The sequence below is a fragment of the Sminthopsis crassicaudata genome, chromosome 6 (assembly GCF_048593235.1).
Source record: "Sminthopsis crassicaudata isolate SCR6 chromosome 6, ASM4859323v1, whole genome shotgun sequence".
In the NCBI taxonomy this organism is placed as follows: Eukaryota; Metazoa; Chordata; class Mammalia; order Dasyuromorphia; family Dasyuridae; genus Sminthopsis; species Sminthopsis crassicaudata.
This window is the reverse complement of record NC_133622.1, coordinates 28,021,192-28,043,913: the sequence shown is the minus strand read 5'-3', so window position 1 is coordinate 28,043,913 and position 22,722 is coordinate 28,021,192. Positions and strand designations below refer to the sequence as shown.

Sequence of the window (22,722 nt, the reverse complement as noted above, 5' to 3'; positions counted from 1 at the left end):
GACATTTTGCTATTCTTTATTGATGTTAAAACTAGTTAGTTAAAAGCTTCCTGGATTTGTCAGAGCATACTGTCAATAATGCATTTCCAGAGGCACCGGGAGACTTTAAACCATCACGTGGTACAATAGATAGATTGTGGCAGTAGATATGTATATATATGTAGAGTTGCAAGGAACAAAAATAAGGATTGCTACAGTATATTCATTGATTTCACAAAGATATTACTAGGTATCGACTCAGAGAGGTAGTAGCAGAGTGTAGTGTACTTGGAATCCAAAGACCTACATTTTAAGAGTTAGCTACATTTTTACTGTTCGTATAATCCTAGGAAAATCACTTAAGCCCTCTCCGTCTTAGTTTCCTCATGTAAAAATGAAGAGCCTGGGCTAAATTTTACTATCCTAAAAGCAATAGTGACTGCTCAGAGAAGACCATTGATATTTTATTTATTATAAAATTGCATGAACAGTTATAAAAGTGTTGGTGATGACCTGGATGATTTATTGCCTCTTATAAAGTAAAATAGATGAGAAATAAGTTAAACTTTATTCTATGTACTTGATATTTCTAGGCTTGTCTTTTGATTTTCTTTTTAAAATGATGAGAACACTGTTGAAGATGTGCCATAGCTTAATATTCCAAATGTTGAATAAAAACTGATGCAAAGGTCTGAGAAGACTATCCAATTTATTTATAAATATTGGCAGATATGTTACAAGGCATTGGGGTAGGGAGTGGTTTCTACTATAAAACTGAGTCTTCTAAAGCAACTGTACTTGAATAGTAATTAAGGATGCAATAAAAAGGAACTATAAAATGCCACCATAATGCAATAATCAGAATTCTAAGGCAAACAACTTCAATTCTGCTTGGTTAGTGGAAAACCATTGGACTAAAAATGTGGAGTCTAGTTCTGATCCCTATCTCTAATTAGCTCTATTATTTTTGACACATCAAATAATGATGAGGTCCTAATTTTTTTTTTATTTGCTAAAAAATATTGTCAGGAAGGGAAGGGGAAAGATGATTAGAATACTGATGTCTAAGGGCTCTTTGGGTCATAAAACCCTAATGCAAAGTGGTATAAATTTTTTCAAATGTTCTTCAGAGTATTTCAGAAGCTACTATAATTTGAAGACTTTGTTGTTAATATGAAAATATATGCTAATACATGAAAATATGCACTGCAGAGGTGATCCATGATGATAAGATTCAGATTTGAGATTATATACTAGCTTGCATCAGGAAAATCCTTTAGAATACAAAGCTTGAGGCAAAATAACAAGCGAACTTTAGAATAACATTGATGATGATCTAGTGATCTTAAAACAAGACTTCTTAACTTGGAGTTCACATATCCTCAAAGAATTGTGTAGAAATTCCAGCATCGTCCATGGCTTTGGATAGGAAAAAATAGTATGTAATTTATGTAATATCATGGGAAAATAATTTTTTTCCTTTGTAATCCTATTATTTTATTTATTTGACACATTTTAATTTATTTATTTTATGAATTTAAAACTATTATTCTGGAATCAGTTCCATATGTTTTAGTCCCCAGACTGCTGGGAAAGAAAAAAAACTATTGCTTTAAAGGATCTAGTCTAAACCATAACTTAACAATCATCCTCAAACAGCATCCTAACCCTGATTAAAATGATCAAATAGACCACCTTCCTTTAACTGTTCTTGGATAGGTGTGTGTGTGTGTGTGTGTGTGTGTGTGTGTGTGTGTGTATATATATATATATATATATATATATACATATATATATATATATATATATATATATAAACATATATTCTTATATATGTGTTATATACCAAGTTATAAGTATATTTTTATTTGCTGCTGAACTGGAAGTGACTGTGAATACAAGGGCATGAACTATGAAATCTCTCTTCCCTGGGAGTTTTTAATTGAGGAGTAAGAAGAAATGCAGTCATTTTTATCTATTAGATAAGTTCCTCTTCTCCTGTTGTTATGTACTTGTGAACACATAGAGCTGCTATTTTTGTCTCGTTTGTATTATTCTTTCTTACTTTTATGAAGATACTGGGCTAAATTCTACTATGCTAAAAGAGACTGGCTTTCAACCTTTGTTGTGTAAAAGGATTAAAATGAGACTACTATGTTGGAATCAAGGTATGGTGTGTTTGATTGTGACTGATCAGACCAGTATGAGTTCACAAGGCTTTACCACAAATTAGTATGACCACAAACAGTCCACTTGAACATTTGGAGTAGAGATGCCTCTAAATTGGTACCTCTCATGGTTCTTTTGAGCCACTGCAATTCTGCTTTGTGCAAAGAGCACAGCACTTTCTTTGATGCAAACACACCATGCTGTCCTTTGCCATTGTCTCCCACATCACACGATTAACTCCAGAGTTTTTAAGAGGGACCTTGAGAGTGTCCTTGTATCACATCTTCTGACCTCCATGTGAATACTTGGTTTGTGTGAATTCTCCATGAAAGAGCCTTTCAGGCAAATGTTTGGCATTTGAACATGGCCAGCCCATCAGACTTGTATTCTCTGCAGTAGAATTGGAATGTTTGACAGTGTATGTAGCTTAAAGACCTCGGTGTCCCATACCTTATCTTGTCAGGTGATCTTCAAGATCTTCCTAAGACAATTCAAAGAAGTGACTCAGTTTCCCAGTGTGGTGTGGTATACTTTTTAGGTTCCACAGGAATACTACACTGCAGACCTTTAGTTTGGTAGCTAGCCTAATATCTCTTCTTTCCCAAACTTTTCCTTTAGAGACTCCTAAACATTGAGCAATGTGTGCATCAACCTCATTGTCTTCATGTCTACCCCTGGAAAATATACCATCAAGGCAAGTGAAATTACCCACAACATTCAAAATTTCTCCATTTGCTTTAACCAATGGGTTCCAAGTATGGATGGTGTGGTTGACTGGTGGAGAATCTCTGTTTTCTTAATTAGCACAAGTGGCAGAGAATTGACCCATACTTTGTTGTATTTCAGCTCAAAGGCTGCATTAAATGCACATAGTTTCATGACAACATACTTGCATAAGTTTTGGATAATGGATGATACTTTCGTCCTTTTCCAGTTACTGTTGAGGTGAAGCAAGACTTTGTGTTTGTTTCTGTGCTTTTTAGCATGATGTTTTCAGTAATGTTATCAGACACTTTCAACAAAGCAGAGGATGGCATCAAAGTCAGCCATTGCATGGATGACAAATTATTTAATTTGAAAAAGCTATAAGCCAAGACTAAAGTAGAAGGAGAGTTGGCTCATGACTTCTTATTGATTGTGCTTTTAGGTGAATAGGTATTGGAGACACCCTGAGATAAGTACCTTGATGTGTAATATGTCCATTAAAGTACATATATGTATACTGGCTGAAGTGAAAGATATCTGGGCCTAGGATTGTATGCTGAAGAGCCAGCCAGTTAATAAATAGTTATTAAGCACATACTTTGTGCCAGACAGTGAACTAAGAAGTGGGGATACATATAAAGGCAAAAGACAGTCCCTGCAGGTTCTTGCTTGTAATTTTATCAGTGATATAATTTGATGGGTGCCAAGAAAAAAATCTACTTATTGCAAAATATTTCACTATCAACTTATCCTTGATATCAAACCTTTTGCTACTAATGATTCTTATTTTAAGTCTAAGGTTTTATCTTTTCAAGAATGCTCTTATAAAATATAAATATTTGTAGGTGTTATTTATATAATTTTTATTGACTCTATTAAAAATATACAATTTCATTTTATTTTCAGGACTACATGATCTCCTTCTTTCCCCCATATACTTCCACTGGGAAAACAAGGAAAACTAAACCCTTTACAAACATGTATAATCAAGCAAAACAAATCCATGCACTGCTTATACCCTCTTCTCCCCCATCTATGCCTTGGTACTCTGTGAATCATTCTAAGCAGCTGAGACACTGTATGTTGAAAGCACAGGAGTAATTTGTACATCTGCTATGTAATCTCTTACCCCCACCAAGAAGGGAACTTGGTGGAGGGAACATTTAGCACCAAATATGTTAGATCAAGTCCATTCTTCACATCCTGGGGTGGTGGAAGGGAGTGTGCTTTCAGGTTGGTAGGCTTTTACAAAAATGCTTTACTTCTTGCTACAGCTTCTCAGTAAATATCCTTTTGTAAATGTTAATTGATGTTTATTGATTAACTGATATTCAGGAAAGATCAACCAATCAGTGATATTGGGAGTGTCATCTGGAGACTGATGTTGGGGAAACACACTGGATGGAGGTTTTATAAATTATCATATTAGAAAAAGTCTTAGCATTTCAAGGTCAACTCTAGAACCTTAAAGGGTGAAGCAGCTATTTTCATTCTGAATACCTGAATTACTAGTCTGAATATAATCGGGAAAGAGATCCAAAAAGTATTGCTACACATATAAAATGAATACAAGGTAGTTTCGGGAGGGAGAGAATTTACCTTTAGAGGGATCAGAAAAAACATCATGTACAAAGTCATACCTGAGCTGAGTTTTTTCAGGAAAGCAGGAATTATGAGAGATAGGAGGTTAGGAATGAGATCATTTCAGTCAGGGGAGACCGTATAAAGGATGTGACAAGGAGTACTATGTATGAGGAATGGCTAGGGCAGTATGGTTGTTCTGTGACTAAAAGGCAAATCTGTTGATTTGCAAAAGCATATAAAGAAATGAAGACAGCAAACTGTTCTAGTGAGTTTGACTTAGACTCCTCTTAAATATGTTATTAATAAGAAGAGTTGGTAGACATCAAATAGGACAAATTTGGGGGGGCACATGTTCTAAGACTATTAGATCATCAGAATAGTGTAGATATAGATTACTTAGATTTTAGTATTTTACACAGTCTTCCATGCTATTCTTGTGAATGGAAACAATCTAATCTCATAGACAAGATGGACAGATATATTATAGATAATAATACAGTTGGAACTAGTTGAATAGCCAAATCCAAAGATTAGTCACTACTGTTCTGAAATCAATTTATACCTCAAGTATGGAATACTAGGGCTCTGTGTTTCATCTTGTGCAGTTTGCACTGTCTTTGTTAAAAAATAGATATTATTCTTATAAATTTGGCAGATAACATAAAGCTACAAAGTATATGATATATGATCTTGAAAGGCTAGAGTATTGGGCTAAATGCATGAGAGTGATATCTAGTAGAAACAAATGTAAAATTAGGTTTAAAATATTTTAAAAGATCAACTTCACAAGTACAATATTGGGATGGAGGTGATCTCTTCTATGGAAAAAATGTATGGAAGTTTTGATGGGTAGTAAACTCAATATGAGTCAACACAATAATAAAGCAGGGGAAAAACCCTAAAAATAAGATCTTAGGCATCATAAGTGTAATGTCCTGTTGATCTCTCAATTGTAATCCTTCTCTGAGAGGAGGTTTCTTTTCTGTATAATCTTTTCTCTGTGAGCAGGTTTTTTGGGAGGCTTCTGGAGCCTTCCCCTCCAAAAGTATAGAATTTCTGGACTTGTGAATCCAGGGGATGTCTTCTCTTTGACTCAAAGCAGACTGAATCTTCCAGACTCTAACTTCTTCTTTTATCCTCCCAGAGAATGGGCTTGTGGGTATTCCAAAGGTGTAAACTCCTTTAAAGGTATAAACTCCTTTCAGAAGATTAAAGGTATAAACTCCTTTTAAAGATGTGAACTAAAGGTGTGAATTCTGAGCTAGAAAATTGCCAAGTACCAACTTACCATCTAGTAAGAACCTAACAATAAGAAATTATAATGCCCAGGATGATGATCATCTCATTTCAGTCTGCTCTTATCCTATCATATGCAGAGTATCATGTTAAATTCTGAACATCACATTTTTAGGAAGGGCACTGATAAGATGGTATCTAGAGGAAAGTAACCAGGATGACCTTGAGAATCTATCACGTGATTTCATGATATTTCGTCTGGAGAAGAGAAGATTCAGGAGAATCTGATAGTTTTTGAAGGACTACATAGCTAGTAAATGGCAAGTTCGCCACTGGCTTTCTGACACCAAATTTGTTGATTTTTTTCAGGTGATATTTTATAAATATATTTGTTTCACTATAATCAATTGCTGTCGAGATTATATGACAATCTGTGTCATTAAACAATAACATGTCAAACTAGATTTCATTTTGTATCTCCTTGTTTTCTTTCCAATTTCACCTGAAAAAGCTAGTGGGGTGATCTAAACATAGCTGGATGTCATGCCATGCTATCAAAAATGTAATTTTCCTTTTAATTATTTTACAAGCTGATACTACTCCTGAACTATCATTTTCCATAATGTTTTTCTTGTAATGTTAACTGGTGCTACCTTTGTATTATGTCTCTTCAGTTGACAAGAAATAAATGTTGAAGTGGCCGAGCTAAGTTCCTTGGCTTTTTCATATTCCTATTTTAATGACAGCTTTGAATTAGTTAACTACATGAAATGGAAATAGAATTTATGTCATTACTTTTGTAAATTTTGAATAGTTTTTAGGAAATTATTTGTTTAAACAGTTCAGGTTGGTGCATATGTACAAAGCATATGTATTCTTATTTTTTAATCTTGCTTTGATGTTTACTTTGATCTTTGCTCTCACCAACTGTGTATTTGACTAAAGAGAGAGTTGATTCTCATATGGTGCTGAATTATCAAGTACACTTAAACTAGCCTTTGTCATATTTTCCTTTGAGGTTTTGCCTATAGATGTTTTCAAGTCATTGTCCTCTTGTATGTTTGCATCTTAAGTTTCCTTGTAACCATAGGAACATTTTATGGTCAGGTTCTTTTTTTGTGTGTATACTTGCTTTTCCAGTCTATTGCTTGACCTTAGACTTTGTGTTAACATTGGGGTCCGCTCACTTTTTGGTAGATTCTGGCTTTAGTTTCCATTTTTTAAATGTCTTGCTGCTTTTATAGCTTAGTCTGAAAGTCTTAAGTTTTTGGTGCTTTCAAAAGGGTGTGATTTGTGGAGGTATCTGTTCATTGCATTCTCTGTTTCTAAACCAAGTTAGTGTTTATTGGCTTTTCTTAGACTGTGCTGGATCTAGTCACTGTTAGTCCCCAGGAGGGTTCTTCAGAGCTTCCTCTTGGTTTCAGTCTCCTACCTTGGTTTATTATTCTATTACAGACTAATGTTCAGGGCTAAAGGTTAGAACTAAATTCCTACACTGCTTTTGGGCTCAGAGCCCTTTGTTCCTTACCCAAATAAGGACTCTGCTTCTTTGTGGCCCTTCTTCTGAGCATTAGAATTGTGATCTAGTACTAGGTAAAGGGCAACAGATAGAACAGCCAGATGCACCAGTTCTTGGTATCAGGGGCCTATGGGATCTCTTTCTACCCAGATGTTTCCTGCCCTGATATTTAGTTTCCTTACTGTTCTTGGGCACTGGAATACTCCCTTGCTAGTGTCCCTGTTACTGTCACTAGTCCAGGTCCTAGTGTGCACAGGTCTCTTTATTTTCCTAAGTTGTCTTGGGCTAGAAAATAAGTCATATGACTTTCTTTATTTTTAATCAGAATTTTATCTCTCGTGGGATGAGGTTCTTGAGGAGCTAAAACAAAAAAAAAAGCTGCCTCCACTTCACTGTTGTGATTCTACCCTTCAACTAATCTTTACTAAAAACCATATTCATAGAACTTAACAATCATCAAATTCTTCATCAAAGTGTCTTTTGAGCATTTTGTCCTATTTTGTGAAGAATTGGTCCTCAACTGATCAGATTATGCAATATTGCTTTTTCCCTTTCACTCCCTGTTCTCAATCAATCAGCAAGTATTTATTAAGCATGGATTAGTTACTGGGCATTGGGCTAGGTGATTGGGATACAAAGACAAAGACAAAACCATACTTAGCTCAAAGTAGTTGGACACTATGGTTTAGGTTAGTAGGACCATCAAAGATCAAACCATTGAACTATCATTCCATAAAGAATACATCTATAAAGAAGCAAGGATGTATTCACACAGGAATATAGACCTATATATACTTCAAACTTTTTTATATTTTCTGATGTATTTATGTGAATATTATTTTAGTTATGTAGTAGTATGACATTCTGCTTCCTTTATATTTTCTATTAGCAATTGAATTATATGTCTTAGCTTATGAATGACCTATATTATAAGGAAAAACTTATCTATAAAGTAGCCAAGAATATTATTTCCAAAGAGAAATAAACATTCCTTTTAAGAGTAACATAGTTATTATTATTATTATTTTAATACATTGGTCTCCTAAAAAGGGCCCTCTTCATGACAGTACAATTTATGTAAAATAAAATACATATCATAGGTAAGATCAGGGTGAACTAAAAATAGTTTACTCCAAAATGCCCATTTCTATTATATAATGAACATCCAATTGAAAGTCACTATAGAAACAACTTAATTTTTCCAGAAAATAATCAGTCTCCATTGGCAGAAAGAGTAATTTAGTAAGTTACTTGGGAGTTGTTCCAATTACTGAGAACAGGAAAATACATGGTTCAATGGCAAACATTGTGATTATGACTGAAGATGTTCTAATGGAAGAATGGCTCTCTCTGATGGTAAAATTGCAAAGTAATCATTATGGATCTGAGACTAAAATTCTTAGTGATCAGAAAATATGTGGAATCCTTTAAAAATTATTAGTTGTCCATTTAGTAGTCTTTCAAAAATTTGAATATTAAGGACTACTGCTCAGATATTGCTGAATGTTAAGAGACCTATAAGGAAGACTTTTAGTGTGATGTGTGGGGTGTGTGTGTGTGTGTGTGTGTGTGTGTGTGTGTGTGTGTAGGATTTATGGGAAGACATGGACAAGAAACTGCATGGAATAAGAAGGTATGGATGGGTGATGATTTGTAATGACGGCGAGAAACTTCTGTTAATGAGGACTAAAGATCTCTAGAGACAAAAAAGTATGATTTTCAGCATTTCATTCAGAAAACTGAAGGATAGCTTTCACTTCACATACTGAAGGAAATAAGACATTTCAGAAATAAAAGCAGCTGTTTTTCCTCAGAAATACCTCCAAGTATTGCAAATATCAGAAATGACCATATTAATATACTTTAAAAATATAAAGCATTATTTTTATACCCACAACAAAACATGGACCTGCAGATGTTTTCAAGCAATCTTCTAAAAGCTTCATACGAGTCTTTTGGAGTTCAGGATTGTCCATTCATCTTCATCTAGGCCCCAATATAAATCAATGACCTGAAAAGAAGCATATCAAATTGTGTTAATTTATACTTTGCTTTTGTCTTCTCATTACAGTGTTTTCTTCTCCTACTTTTGTCCTTTGAAGGAAAAAAAAGCTTTTTCGAAGATTCATCTGAGATACACATTTTTATATGAGAAAGCATCAGATATAATTTTTTATTCATTCACTCTTGATTATATTATTGAAATAGTCACAGAAGAAAATGAACGCTAAATACAGGAGGACTTAGAGTTAAATTTTTCATTATTTTTAAATAGTAATAAGATTTCTGGAAAATATTTTAAAGCATTTAGAATAAGTTTATTACTTCATTTAAAACAAGTGAGTGAGTATGGTGCCATTGTATACTTTAGAGGGAAGAATTTTCATAATTATGGGCATTATAGAAAAGAAACTCAAATCACTACCTTTTCTTTTATAAAAAATAATCATCATACTTTTTATATCAATGTGATGATTTGGTGATTTTTCCCATGCCTGTATGCAGCTCAGCTTTCATCAATATGTTTCAAATGGAAAACAATGAAAGGTACATATTATCATTTCCATTTGTAAATTGAGAATAATGGGTCTTGCCATCTACCTACTTCAAAGAGAATTGGGGAAAGTTAGTGAGTCTAAAGAGTTGATAAGTACTACATGAAATAGTATGGTCTTAATCTTCTCCAGACTTACATAAGGTAAAATTTTCAATTACATTTTCTCATGACAGGGAATAATTTTTTTCTTTTCTGTCTGGTTATGTATATGGCATGGGATGAAACAAGGAACAAATATTTTATATATTTGGTGATCGGGTTTATATGTTATCCATCCACGGGGTATAGCCTTTGATGTCAATATATCGGATTCATTCTTCCTTGGATCAGCCATCCTGAGCTACATTTCCTAGATTGTAATATGGTCACATACATTTTATACCCTAGCAGACTTTAAAATCTTTGAGGGTGGAGTGGATGTCATTTTTTTGTTCTTTTTACCCTCCAAGGTCTTGTATACTATCAGTGATTCAGCTGATTTGTGCCAGACACTGTCCTAACTATTAGGGATTCAAAGGCAAAAGATAGTCCCTGTTCACAGTCTAATGGGGAAGACACGCCAGTGATGTACAAATAACATACATACAAGATAAATTGGAGATAATTAACAGTGGGAAGAGAGAGACTATGTGCCCTGCAGTTCTGTGGCTTCATCTGTGAAAGGGACTCATTGGATGGAAATTTGTTCTCCTAACACAGTTCAACAACTACTCAGTACCTTGAATTAGAGAGTAGCCTGGAACACTGGGAGATTAAATGCCTTTTCCAGAGCAAAAATATATCACATATCACACAACACACTGTATCTTCAGCTAGTTGGGAGTGAGGTAGCACAGTGGGTAGAATGTTGGTCCTGGAGTCAAGAAATGTGGCTTTAGATGCTTACTAGCTGTATGACGTAAGCTAAGACAATTAAATTCCATCTGCTTCGAAGTCCCCATCCATAAAATAGGAATAATTATAGTGTCTAACTTCCAGGATTATTGGGAGGATCAAATAAGATAATATTTGTAAGTCATGCTGAACATTAAAGTGTAGAACAAGGAGCAGACTTTGGGAGCCCTTGAATCATCATCATTTGTGGCTGCTTTCAGAGCTCTCAGTCCACATATGGTAAGGAGGTCGAATAGTTGGTCAGAAGCAGATTTTAAGGGTCTCTTTTCTAGCACCAAGGAAGGATTCTGCTATTTGGCTCATTCTCCAATCTGGGTCACAGTCTTGGGTAGTAGTCCTAGGGTGAAGAGAAACTAGCACATCAGAGCTTCAGCCACAGTGGAGTGGGGATCCTTCCCACAGTGCCAGAGCATAAAAGTGCTTGTGTTCCTTTACAGACCAGAACACAGGGTGGAAGAGCAGTAAACACACCTCTCTTTAGATAATACCACTTTGGAAGAACTGAAAACCTACTGGTCCCTAGAAGTATCTCTGAAAACAGCTGCACAAAATCCTTGAAGCTTGGGACAGTGCAACCTACATCCTGGGAGCAGAACCCTATTTTAACAAAGAGTTAAAAGTCAAGTAATATTCTGGGAAAAGGAGCAAAAAACAACAGGAAAAATTCTGATCATAGAAAGTTGCTATGATGACAAAGAAGATCAAAATACATACTCAGAAGAGATAACAAAGTCAAAGCTCCTACATCCAAATCTTCCAAGAAAAATATGAATTGATCTTAGGCCATGGAAGAGCTTAAAAAGAATTTTGAAAATCAAATAATAGAAGCAGAGGAAAAATTGGCAAAAGAAAGGAGAATGATGCAATAAATAACAAAAACAAATCAACAGCTTGATAAAGAAGACAAAAAACTTGAAGAGAATGATATCCTAAAAAGAGAGTAGGTCAAATGATAAAGTAGGTACAAAAAGCCAATGAGGAGAAGGCCTTAAAAGCAGAATTGGCTAAATGAAAAGAGAGGCATAAAAATTCACTGAAGGAAGAACTTCTTAAAAACTAGAATTGAATAAATGGAAAAGGAGGTACAAAAGCTCATTGAAGCAAATAATTCCCTAAAAATTAGAACTGAACAAAGAAGCTAACGAGTTTATGAGAAATCAAGAAGCAATAAAACAAAAAAATGAAAAAAATTTAGATAATGTGAAATGTCTGATTGAAAAATAACTAAGGTGGACAATAAATATAGGAAAGATAATTTAAAAAGAATTAGTTTACTTGAAAACCATGATTAAAAAAACCTAATCATCACCTTTCAATAAATGATCAAAGAAAACTGCTCTGATCTTCTAGAACCAGAGGGCAAAATGGAGATGGAAAGAATCCATTGATCATCTCCTGAAAGAGATCCTAAAATGAAAACTCCCAGGAATATTACAACCAAATTCCAGAATTCCCAGGTCAAGTAGCCAGAAAGAAACAACTGAAGTATCATGAAATCTCAGTAAAGATAAAACAATATTTTTCAGCTTCTATATTAAAGGACTTAAAGGCTTAGAATATGATATTCCAGAGGGCAAAGCAGCTAATATTACGAACAAGAATCACATTCTCAGAAAAACTGAGTGTTACTCTTTAGGGGAGAAATGGAAATCCTATGAAACAGGACTTTCAAGCATTCCAGAGCTGAATTGAAAATTTAACTGTCAAATGCAAGACTCAAGAGAAGCACAAAAAGGTAAACAGGAAAGGGAAACCATAAGGTACTGAGTAAGTTTAAATGAAAATATTATATTTATAACTTAGAAGAACTCTCTCATAATTAGGCATAATTAGGTCAGTCTATCTATCTATCTAGACAGAGGGCCCAGATATGAGTTGAATATGATGGGATGTCTAAAAAAATAAAATTAACGGTAAGAGGAATGCACTAAGAGAAACATTAAGGGAAACAGAATAGGATAGATTTTCTCACATAAATGAGAAAATAAAAAGCTTTTACAATGGCAGAGGAGAGGGAGGAATTAAAGGGGAGTTAGTAAATCTTGCTCCAATCAAAAGGAAAAACAAACATACTGAAGTAAGTATAGAAATCTATCTATCTACAGGGAAGTAGGAGGGGAATGGGATATGGAGAGGTAGGGATTGAAAGAAAGAGGGATTTCAGGAAGGATAGTCAGAAGCAAAACTCTTTTGAGGAAAGACAGGGTGAAAAGAGAGAGAGAGAGTGGAACAAACAGGGAGGGAAATAGAATGGAAAGAAATACAGGTAGCAATATTACCTATGAAAAAAATTTGAAGCAAGTTTCTCTGATAGCGGCCTTGCTAGAATATGGGATCCCACCATTTTTCAAACATATAGAGAACTGAGTTAAATTTATAAGAATGAGAACCATTTCCCAATTTATAAGTGATCAAAAGATGTAAACAATTTTTGGATGAAGTAATCATTCAGTTAAAGCCTTATGAAAAATGCTTTAACTCACTATGGATTGGAGAAATGCAAATTAAAACAATTCTGAGGTACTACCTCATACCCATTAGACTGGCTAATAAGAGAGGAAAAGAAAATGACAAATAATGGAGGAGATATGGGGGAAATTAGACATCAATGCACTGTTGGTGGAGTTATAAATGGACTCAACCATTCTATAGAGCAATTTGGAATTATGCACAAAGGGCTACAAAATCATCCATATACTCTTTGACCTAGTAATACCACTTCCAGGTCTGTATCTCAAAATAGATAAAAAATAACAAAAAAAGAAAATTACCTATAAACAAAAATATTTATAGCAGCCCTTTTCTGGAGACAAAGAATTGGAAATCGAGGGGATGTCCATGAATTGGGGAATGGCTGAATAAATTGTGGTATGAATTGTGATGGAATATGATTGTGCTATAAGAAATGATGAGCAGAATGCTCACAGAAAAACCTGGAAAGATTTCTATGAGCTGATACAAAATGAAATGTAGTGTGTACAAAATAACATCAATATCACAAGATGATTAACTCTGGATGACAGCTATTTTCAACAATATAATGATCTAAGAAAATTCTGAAGGACTTCTGAATGAAAAACGCTATCTGTATCCAGAGGAAGAACTGATGATGTCTGAATAAAAATTGAAGCATGCTACTTTTTACTTTATTTATCTTGAGTTTTTTTCTTTTGTTTTATGCTTTCTTTCCCAACAGGACTATTATGGAAATGTTTTGCATGATTACACATGCATAACTTATATGGAATTGTTTGCCTTTAAAATAAGGGGGGGGTCTGGAAAGGAAGGGAGAAAATGTGGAACTCTAAGTTTTAAAAATTAGTTTTTATATGTAACTAGGAGAAAAATAAAGTACTAAATAGAAAAAAAATCAACTAACCAAACAAGCAAACAAATAAGAAAACATTAAAGCTCAATAAAAAGCCTAGATAATGATTATGTATCAGAGGCAAGGATTGAATCCAGGTTTTTCTAATTCCAAAGTCAGTTTTCTATCTATTATATCATGCTGACTACTTTCTATGTACACAGTAGATATGCAAATAAGTATTTTGTTGAATTGGATCTTTCATATTTTATTTTAATTATTTTTTTACAAAAATTTTATGCATAGGTAATTTTCCAGCATTGCCAATTGCAAAACCTTTTGTTTCAAGTTTTCCCCTCCTTCCCCCGACCCCTTCCCCCAGATGGCGGGTTGACCAATACATGTTGAATATGTTAAGGTATAAGTTATACAATATATGTATGCATGTCCAGACAGTTGTTTTGCTGTACAAAAAGAATTGGACTTTGAAATAGTGTACAATTAGTCTGTGAAGGAAGTCAAAAATGCCGGCAGACAAAAATAGAGGGATTGGGAATTCTATGTAGTGGTTCATAATCATCTCCCAGAGTTCTTTCGCTGGGTGTAGCTGGTTCAGTTCATTACTGCTCTATTGGAACTGATTTGGTTCATCTCATTGTTGGAAAGGGCCTCGTCCATCAGAATTGATCTTTCATATTTTAGAAAGGAATTTTAAGATTGGTTACTTTTGTGGGCTTCCTTATGAGTATTTTGAATAAGATTTAAAAAAAGATCCTAGTGTCTTTAAAAGCATCAAATTTATAGTGTAGTTCTAGAGTATCTTATGGCATAGTACTGAAGAAAATGGCTTTAAAAGGAAAAGTGATTAAGTTGCTAAAAGAAGGAAGAAATTAAATCAATTTCATTTTGAAAATATTTCTTAGCATTATCTCATTTTCCCTCTGATCTTTACTTTCTTTCTTCAATGATTTATCAATATTTATTATATCAACAAATATATTTATTAATTAGTAGCTTAGTGCCAAATATTATGTTGAGCCCATAAGACTATAAAAGTAATATAGAACATGGACCATACCCTCAGTAAGCATGCAACCTCATTGGACTGCAGCTATAAATTATGCCAAACTCCTGGTAAGGAATTAAAATTCATCTGATTCAATCCCCTCATTTTGAAGATGAGAAAATTGAGAAGTAACTGGTCTAATTCACATATCAAGCTATTGATAGAACCAGTTTTAGAACTCAGATCTCCATACTTCAATTTTAGTGTTTTATCCCTAACACTGTTGTTCCTTTGACTTTGCTTGTTCCCTCCTTTGAAATCCCACTTCTCTGTGTACTTCTCTAACAGCATGTATTAACATTGCCTTTCTATTATAGCTATTTGTATATATTTTATTGCCCACTATTTATAATGATCTCCTTGAGGATCTTTTAAAAATTTATCCTTGTATTCTTACCAAAAAATTGTGGAATGACTTGAGCACATCTAACAAGATAGTACATTTGATAAATTTTAATCTCAAGAATATAGAATATCTGATATTTTATGTGGTGCCTACTTTCTAAAGGTTTTGTAACTCTCAGTTTATACATTCATGTTTTTACTACTGAATCAGACTTGTAAAGTATTCCCTTTTTCCTTAACACTTATCTCATTTTCTACTGATCTCTCTATACATAGTGAAAGAAAATTAAGGTATAAAAATGGAACTGAGATTTTCAAATAGAGGATAAGCATATGAAGTATAACTACTTGATGCAAGTTGATATATGGTAAAATGTCTGCATGATCAATAATTGACAAAATGTGTTTTCAAGCTAAATTGCTTACCAAGACAAGATTTATTAAGTACTTTAAAAAATTAAGTTTAGCTTTTAGCTTAATGGCTGTCCAGTGGAATAGCTAGAATCTAATTTGCCATTTATTCAAATCCTAAGTTGTTGACACTGTGTTTTATGTGCCCATACTATTCCATCATTAAGTATAAAAGCCCATAAAAAGTAATTTGATTTGTATCCTTTTTCCTTAAAACCACTTGACTTATATGAAAAAGAACTATGGTTTCTGGGCAACAGATATATTTTAATCATTATGTTGCTGAACTAGTCTAAAAAAGCTAAAACCATTAAATTAATGTACTAGGATTTGAAAACAGGGATGCAAGCATTCAATCTGTACAAAAGTAATTAATTCTGCTAAAGTGCATAATTATCCTATACAATCCTTTTCTTTAAAAGGAATTTCCATGAATTAAAACTCAAGTATTTTCCCAATTAAATTTATCTCTCCTTCCTTCTTTTATCCTCATCAATTGTTGTTTCTTAAAATACTTTCTAAAATAATAACTTCTTTTTTTAATAACTGATTTTTTACATTGAATATACATTTAATTGTTTTTGTCTTTCAAAGTAGTTATAATTGGGATTTGTATACTTATTCCAAAAATACTCTCATTGCTCAAAATATTTTTGGAAAGCCACCATCTGAATACTTTTCAGAACCAGCCTGTGGAAATTGCTGTTTTTCTGGTTACAGGGGCTTCAGAACCACAGAAAGTAAGCATCAACCTGGAAGCAAACTATTCTAAAAAATTTCTTTGATGGTTTGACCTTTTAAGAACTAGTATACAATTATTATTACATTAATATTAATTTATTATAATTCCAATCCACAGAATAATTATTAATTATAAATATTCATAAATATTATATTATATGTATTATATTATATAATATAGATAAACATTAGCAATAGCATAAGAAAATCCCATTCTCTGGAAAACATAATGTAGGAAGAAATGTCTCCTTTAAAAGAGAGTTCAGGAGCCCCAAACTGGTCACTTCCTTTTCATTATGCTAGTAGGAAAAAACCCCTAGATATTAGATATCTGAAGTTCTAGGTTCAATGAGAAGGCAGTTCTCAATTACATGTCAAAAGCTAAGAGCCGCTAGCCTTGGGGAAATGTTGTACCTATCTTATGGAATAGCCAGACCAAGATACTTAGGTATCTGAGCTCCCAAGGCCAGTTCCTGGATAAATATAATTGCTGCCTTTCTTGGTGTCGGGGAAGCCTTGACTTTTAGGGGACTCATTGACAGAATCCTAGAAACATTTAGTGTTCCATGTCAAACTCCAGGGATACTCCTGCTTTGACATATTCAGAACCACAGACAGCTCTTCCTTGCTATTGTAGTTTTTGTGCTTCCCAAGGGAAAGAGTGCAGACCTTTATGTTATCAAAGTTCACATTTATGTTCTTCAGTTTGCTCTTCCCACCTTAATCACAAAACTTTACCAGGAATGATATTTCTATCTTCAAAATTCAAATCCAATCTCAAAGGATGAATTTCACGAAGCCATGCTGATTTGGTACATGAAATATTTATGCCATTTAACTTTCCAATTGACTCTTAAGAGATACACAAAAATCCTTCTTCACTTTATTGATTTTCTAGTATGTTTCTTACCATAGTTGATACAAGACTTTTTTTTTTAGTCTCAAACTTCCGACTCAACCTCTTACCTTTTATTCTCAACAGATGCCCCCTCTTTACTTTTTCTTTACTGAGAAAACAGAGGTCATCTAATATAAAGTCACTCAAGTTCCTTTTCCTGCTCCTCTAAACTGCTCATATCCATTACATTTTGTTATTTCCCTTCAAACTCAATGTAATTCTCATTATTATCAAGGTTAACTAAATCTGCAATCCATGCCTCTCTTGCTATTTGTTTTTCCTTATCATCTCACAAACATCTTCAGTACCTCCCTCCCATAAAAACAAGAAAACAACAATAAAAAAAAAAAATCACCTTCATTTGACCTTGCTAACTCTTCAACTAACATCCCCTTTTTTTTCTCCTCTTCACTTTCAAATTTCTAGAGAGAGTATTAGGTAATCTCTACTCTTTCCACATTATCTATTCACTTAGCAACTACTGAAATATGGTTTCCTTAAGCTTGTTTGATTTTTATTTGTTCTAATTTTTTTTAAAATTTCTCTCCCTTGCAGATCTGCCTCTTCAGGTTATGCTCATTATCTGTTTGTATCCTCCAAAGGGCTATCCTGGACCTTCTTCTCAACTTCTACTCAGCTTCAACAGGTTCAATTAGTCTTTTTCCTGATTTGGAGTCCTGGATCACCAACTGATTTTTGGACATATTGAATAGGATATCGAAAAGGCATATCAAACTAAAAATATCCCAAACAGAATTTATCATCCCTAAATTGTCCCTTCTTAATTTTCCTATTACCATCAATGATCCCATCATTTGCTGCCTCCCCTCCCCGACCAGAATTCAGATTTAGAACATTGGTGTTGTCTTTGACTTTTCACTCACATTGCATGTGAGAAAAAATGTTAAGTTCCATTTTGGATATGTTTCAAATTTCTAGAGACAATATATTCAAGCAGAGAGCCAGTTTCAGAATCAGGAAGACTTGGGTTCAAGTCTCGTCTCTGACACATATTGATCAGATGATCCAAGTCCCTGAGTCTCTCTTGGTATCCCGAGGAACTTCTCTAAAACTTCAAGTTGCAGAAGAGTTTCTCATCTGCCCTGGTAGAGGAAGTTGCATACACTAATGAAATCACAGGGATGGGATAACAAAAGAAAGTTTCATATGAAGGGGACAGAGAAAACTTGAAGTCCTAATTTGGATTTGGAAACCAGTCACATACAGGTGAGTTTTTTAAATGAATAAATGTAAAGGTAGAAGAACAGACAAAATAAGGCAAGCATCTCATTAAAGTTGGAAGGTATGAAGAAGCATGAACTGCCAATAAAATCTGTACTTGGAAAGTGGTTAATCAATGTTTGTTGAATTAGATTGACTTTGATGGCAGAACAGCATTTAAAGTCCATAACAATCTGGTTCTCTCTCTTACCTTTCTAGAATTATTTCATGTTACCTTCCTGTCCCCACATTCTAGCAAAATTCACATATTAGAGCTTCTTTACACTGACTTTGCATTCTTTGCCTCTGTGATTTTTATGGTTTCAACCTTTATGTTTGGAATGCATTCTCTCCTCATCTCGACCACAGGGCATCTCAAAGATCATTTTTTTAAAGGTTCAGCTTAGGTACAGCTTTCTATGTGAAACATTTCTTGATAACACTTGTTGAAAATGCCCTCTTCTACTTCATGGTATATCGTTTTGAATTAGCTGTATGCAATTTATTTGTCCCTCTTCCAAAAGGAATATAACTGTGTAAGGGCAGGAAATAAGATCCTTTTGTTGTATTTGTCCAATACCTAATGACATTTGTTTAGTGGTTGGTAAATGTTTGTTGAATTGAATGACAAAGAGACCAACAAATAAAAACTACTTGACCTTATGCAAGTCAAATTCTCTTGGTCACGCTTGAATGATGTAGAGGCTGAACTAGATCTGAGAAGAATGAATTGACATCTGCTCCTCCTCACTTTTCTAATATACTGGTGGTGCTCTAGTAGCATGTAAGTATCCTTGACATCTTCCACTTAAATAACACTTGAGAGGAAACTAGCTAGATGTACTCACCTCAGAATTTAACACTTACCCAATAGAATGAACGAATAAATTCCATATTTGTTACAAAGCTGTTATACTCTATCATTATTTGTGGAAGATGAATTATGCTATGTTATAGAGAAATAGGAACATGGAGAAGTTTCAAAAGAGAAAAAATAACATGAGACATGGCTTGCCAAAACAAGGGACGTCATAAAGAAATAGAACCCTCTCAATGGTTTTTTTTTGGGGGGGGGGAGGGCAGATGCCCTGGTTTTAAAAATGTCAAACTTAAAAACATTAAAATATTCAATTAAACATATACAATAAAGAATAAAATTTTATGTAAAATTCTTATTATTTAACAAAGTAAAATCAAAGCCATTTTCTCTTTCCCAACAAGTGAAAAACAATAAAAAAAATTTTCTCTCTTTCCTTTCTGAATGCAACTGAAGTCCTACTATGCTTATTTTCCCCTTTGGCTTCTTTTTCCTTCCCTTACTTGTCCTTCTCTCCATCTTGTTCCTACTTTTTTTAAACCTTCCTTCCTCCTTCCTTCCCTTTCTTTCATTGTTAAATTCCACCAATGATAGTTATATTTTATAGGATAAGTAGAATTAATGGTGAGAAAACATAGAAGAGTAATGACTTTAATATCAACACTATTGACATTTTGACTGCTATCAATTATCAAGTCATTTCTATTAATCTTCTTGCAGGTCAAAAGGTAACCAACTGGGTAGTGTTTATAGTATTTTACTATCATGATAACAACCTTTCTCTACAAATGTAGGGTTATCATCATCATCATCATCATCATCATCATCATCATCATCATCATCACATTGAGAGGATAATATGTAGTGGTGGTTAGAGGGCCAATCTTGGAAGTCAGGGAGACTAGCTGCCAAATCCAGCTTCTGATAAATACTGGCTCTATGAACATGCTAAGTTTTTTAATCATTAAATGTGCTAGGTAATTCTCTATCACTGGGTTATATTATTGTATATAATATATATTATACATCATATATATATATTATATACCAATATAAATTGCAATTTTGTTTTTATTGAGTTAGTATATATACAGTGAGCTTTCTTGACTAACGAAATAACAAGTCTAGGCCAAAAATTAAAAAAAAAATGACAATCATAATTATTCTCAAAATATACAAAAATTATCAAGAGAAAAAAGAACTAATTATTTCTGAGGACTTGAAGTACTTTGGTAGATAATTAAAAGTCCAAATCCCAATCATTATACTATGTGCCTCCAGCAGTACAGGGTAATTGAAGGGTTGAAGATATTCATAGATCCTTTAATACCTCATGAAACATTTGTTAAAATTCATTCCCTTGTGATAACAGTTGTAACTGTATTTGGCAATGACTTTTGATGCTCTGATAATGCAGGTTATTCTTGCTAGACAGTTTTAAAAAAATCATACTTAGCCCATGCATATAATTTTAAAAATCATCCATTCATAACCCAGTGTTCTTTATCCATTGAATCCTTTTTATTTTAAACTAAATAACAGTAACCTCTGTTTTAAGAACCTCTATGGAATGCTTCAATAGACCACATGGTTCTTTGTAATAGACTTAACTATTGCACATATATTCACAAATGACTCTCACCTTACACAGACTCATTTTTATTGTCTTTTTTTTTTGCTGGGGCAATTGGGGTTAAGTGATTTGCCCAGAGTCACACAGCTAGGAAGTGTTAAGTGTCTGAGGCCAGATTTTAACTCGGGTCCTCTTGACTTCAGGGCTGGTGTTCTATTGACTGTACCATCTAGCTGCCCCATCTTTCTTGTCTATTACCTACTCCAACACTTTTTAATTCAGTATTTTGGCATCTGATTATGCACTAGTACTTCAGGACTTGTGATTTTTGTCTCTAACAGACAATACAAATCCAAACTCTTGCTGACGTATTTAACACATGGTCTTTAAGAGCTGGGGTGGCCATAAAATTTGTCAGCATGTGGCCAACCTGATTTTGATTTAAACTTAGCAGGATTTATCCTTATATAATACCCCATAAAAATCTTTACCAATCCTATAAATAAAGCCTTCCTTGCATGTTAGTTCCTACTAGAGTTTGTTTTTTGCTGCCATAACCTTTAAGAACTCAAAGTCGCCTCTGGACTATGATGAGACATTTGAACAGGACTATAGTGTAAGATTATATACTTGATAATATCTTGTATTGGTTTCAATATGGTGTCTTTTTTTTTCCCTGAGGCTGGGGTTAAGTGATTTGCCCAGGGTCACACAGCTAGGAAGTGTTAAGTGTCTGAGACCAGATTTGAACTCAGCTCTTCCTACTTCAGGGCTGGTGCTCTATCCAGTGCACCACCTAGCTGCCCCTATGTATTGGTTTCTAATAGTTTATATTAATCAATTCATTCAATTTACTCTTTCAATCAAAAATTTATTAAGCTTAATAAAGGCAAAACACTGTTAAGTTCCTAGGGGAAATACAAACATAAATAAGACAATTCCTGCCTTCCTATATTTAAGTCTTGTTCCATAAATAGACTGTAAACTATTTGAGGGTAGTAAAAATCTTATACTTGTATATTCTTTTAAAAGGTCCAGCTTAAGTAGGGGCTCAAATACATGATAAATGAAGAAAAAATATTGAAAAGAATTTCTTTTCCTGAAATCTTCATATACTATTTGTTCTTTAAGCATTTAGGTTTCCTTCTAAATAGTTCATTCTCCATGAAATTTATGTGCTAAAGACTCTAGTATTAATTTTAATTTATGTAGTCATTTTAAGAGACATCTATATTTATAGTAGTTTCTTGGCTTAAGGGCACATCTGACAGAAATTTTTCTATATAGTACACAAAACAGATATATAACATATCTAAGAATCAAATTAAAATATCTAGTTTCATAATTTAAGCTTAGACATTCTAATTTTGCTTCTAGCTAATACTAATCAATATTCCCAATAAAGTGTGTGGAAGCTTTCCTGTAGTTCAAGGACAAATCCAACTAACATATTACAAGAAAACACTAAATCAGAGCTGTGATTAATATACTCAGATGCATTTTTCCACATATGGTAATTGAGTCCCATAGGAGAATACACTGCTTTGAAAAATCTGCAGGTCTGATGTTTTCCACAATTGAGGCCTTGTTATCTGTAAAGCCATATTTTTCCTTGAAGCTCATTATATTGAACATATAATGAATTTAATTCAGGTTTATGATTTATAGTGATTCACAACTAATCATTCAACAGTTGTCTT

The 22,722-nt window shown here is 33.7% G+C and overlaps 1 protein-coding gene across 1 annotated transcript in view; it reads right to left on the bottom strand.

The window, feature by feature from the left end:
- The window catches only part of NWD2 (NACHT and WD repeat domain containing 2), a 166,444-nt gene that overhangs the window by 64,806 nt on the left and 78,916 nt on the right, over positions 1-22,722 (bottom strand). Inside the window, 2 exon segments of the mRNA XM_074272508.1 lie at positions 9,088-9,164; positions 9,167-9,203. Of these exon segments, the coding sequence (XP_074128609.1) occupies positions 9,088-9,164; positions 9,167-9,203 (114 nt within the window).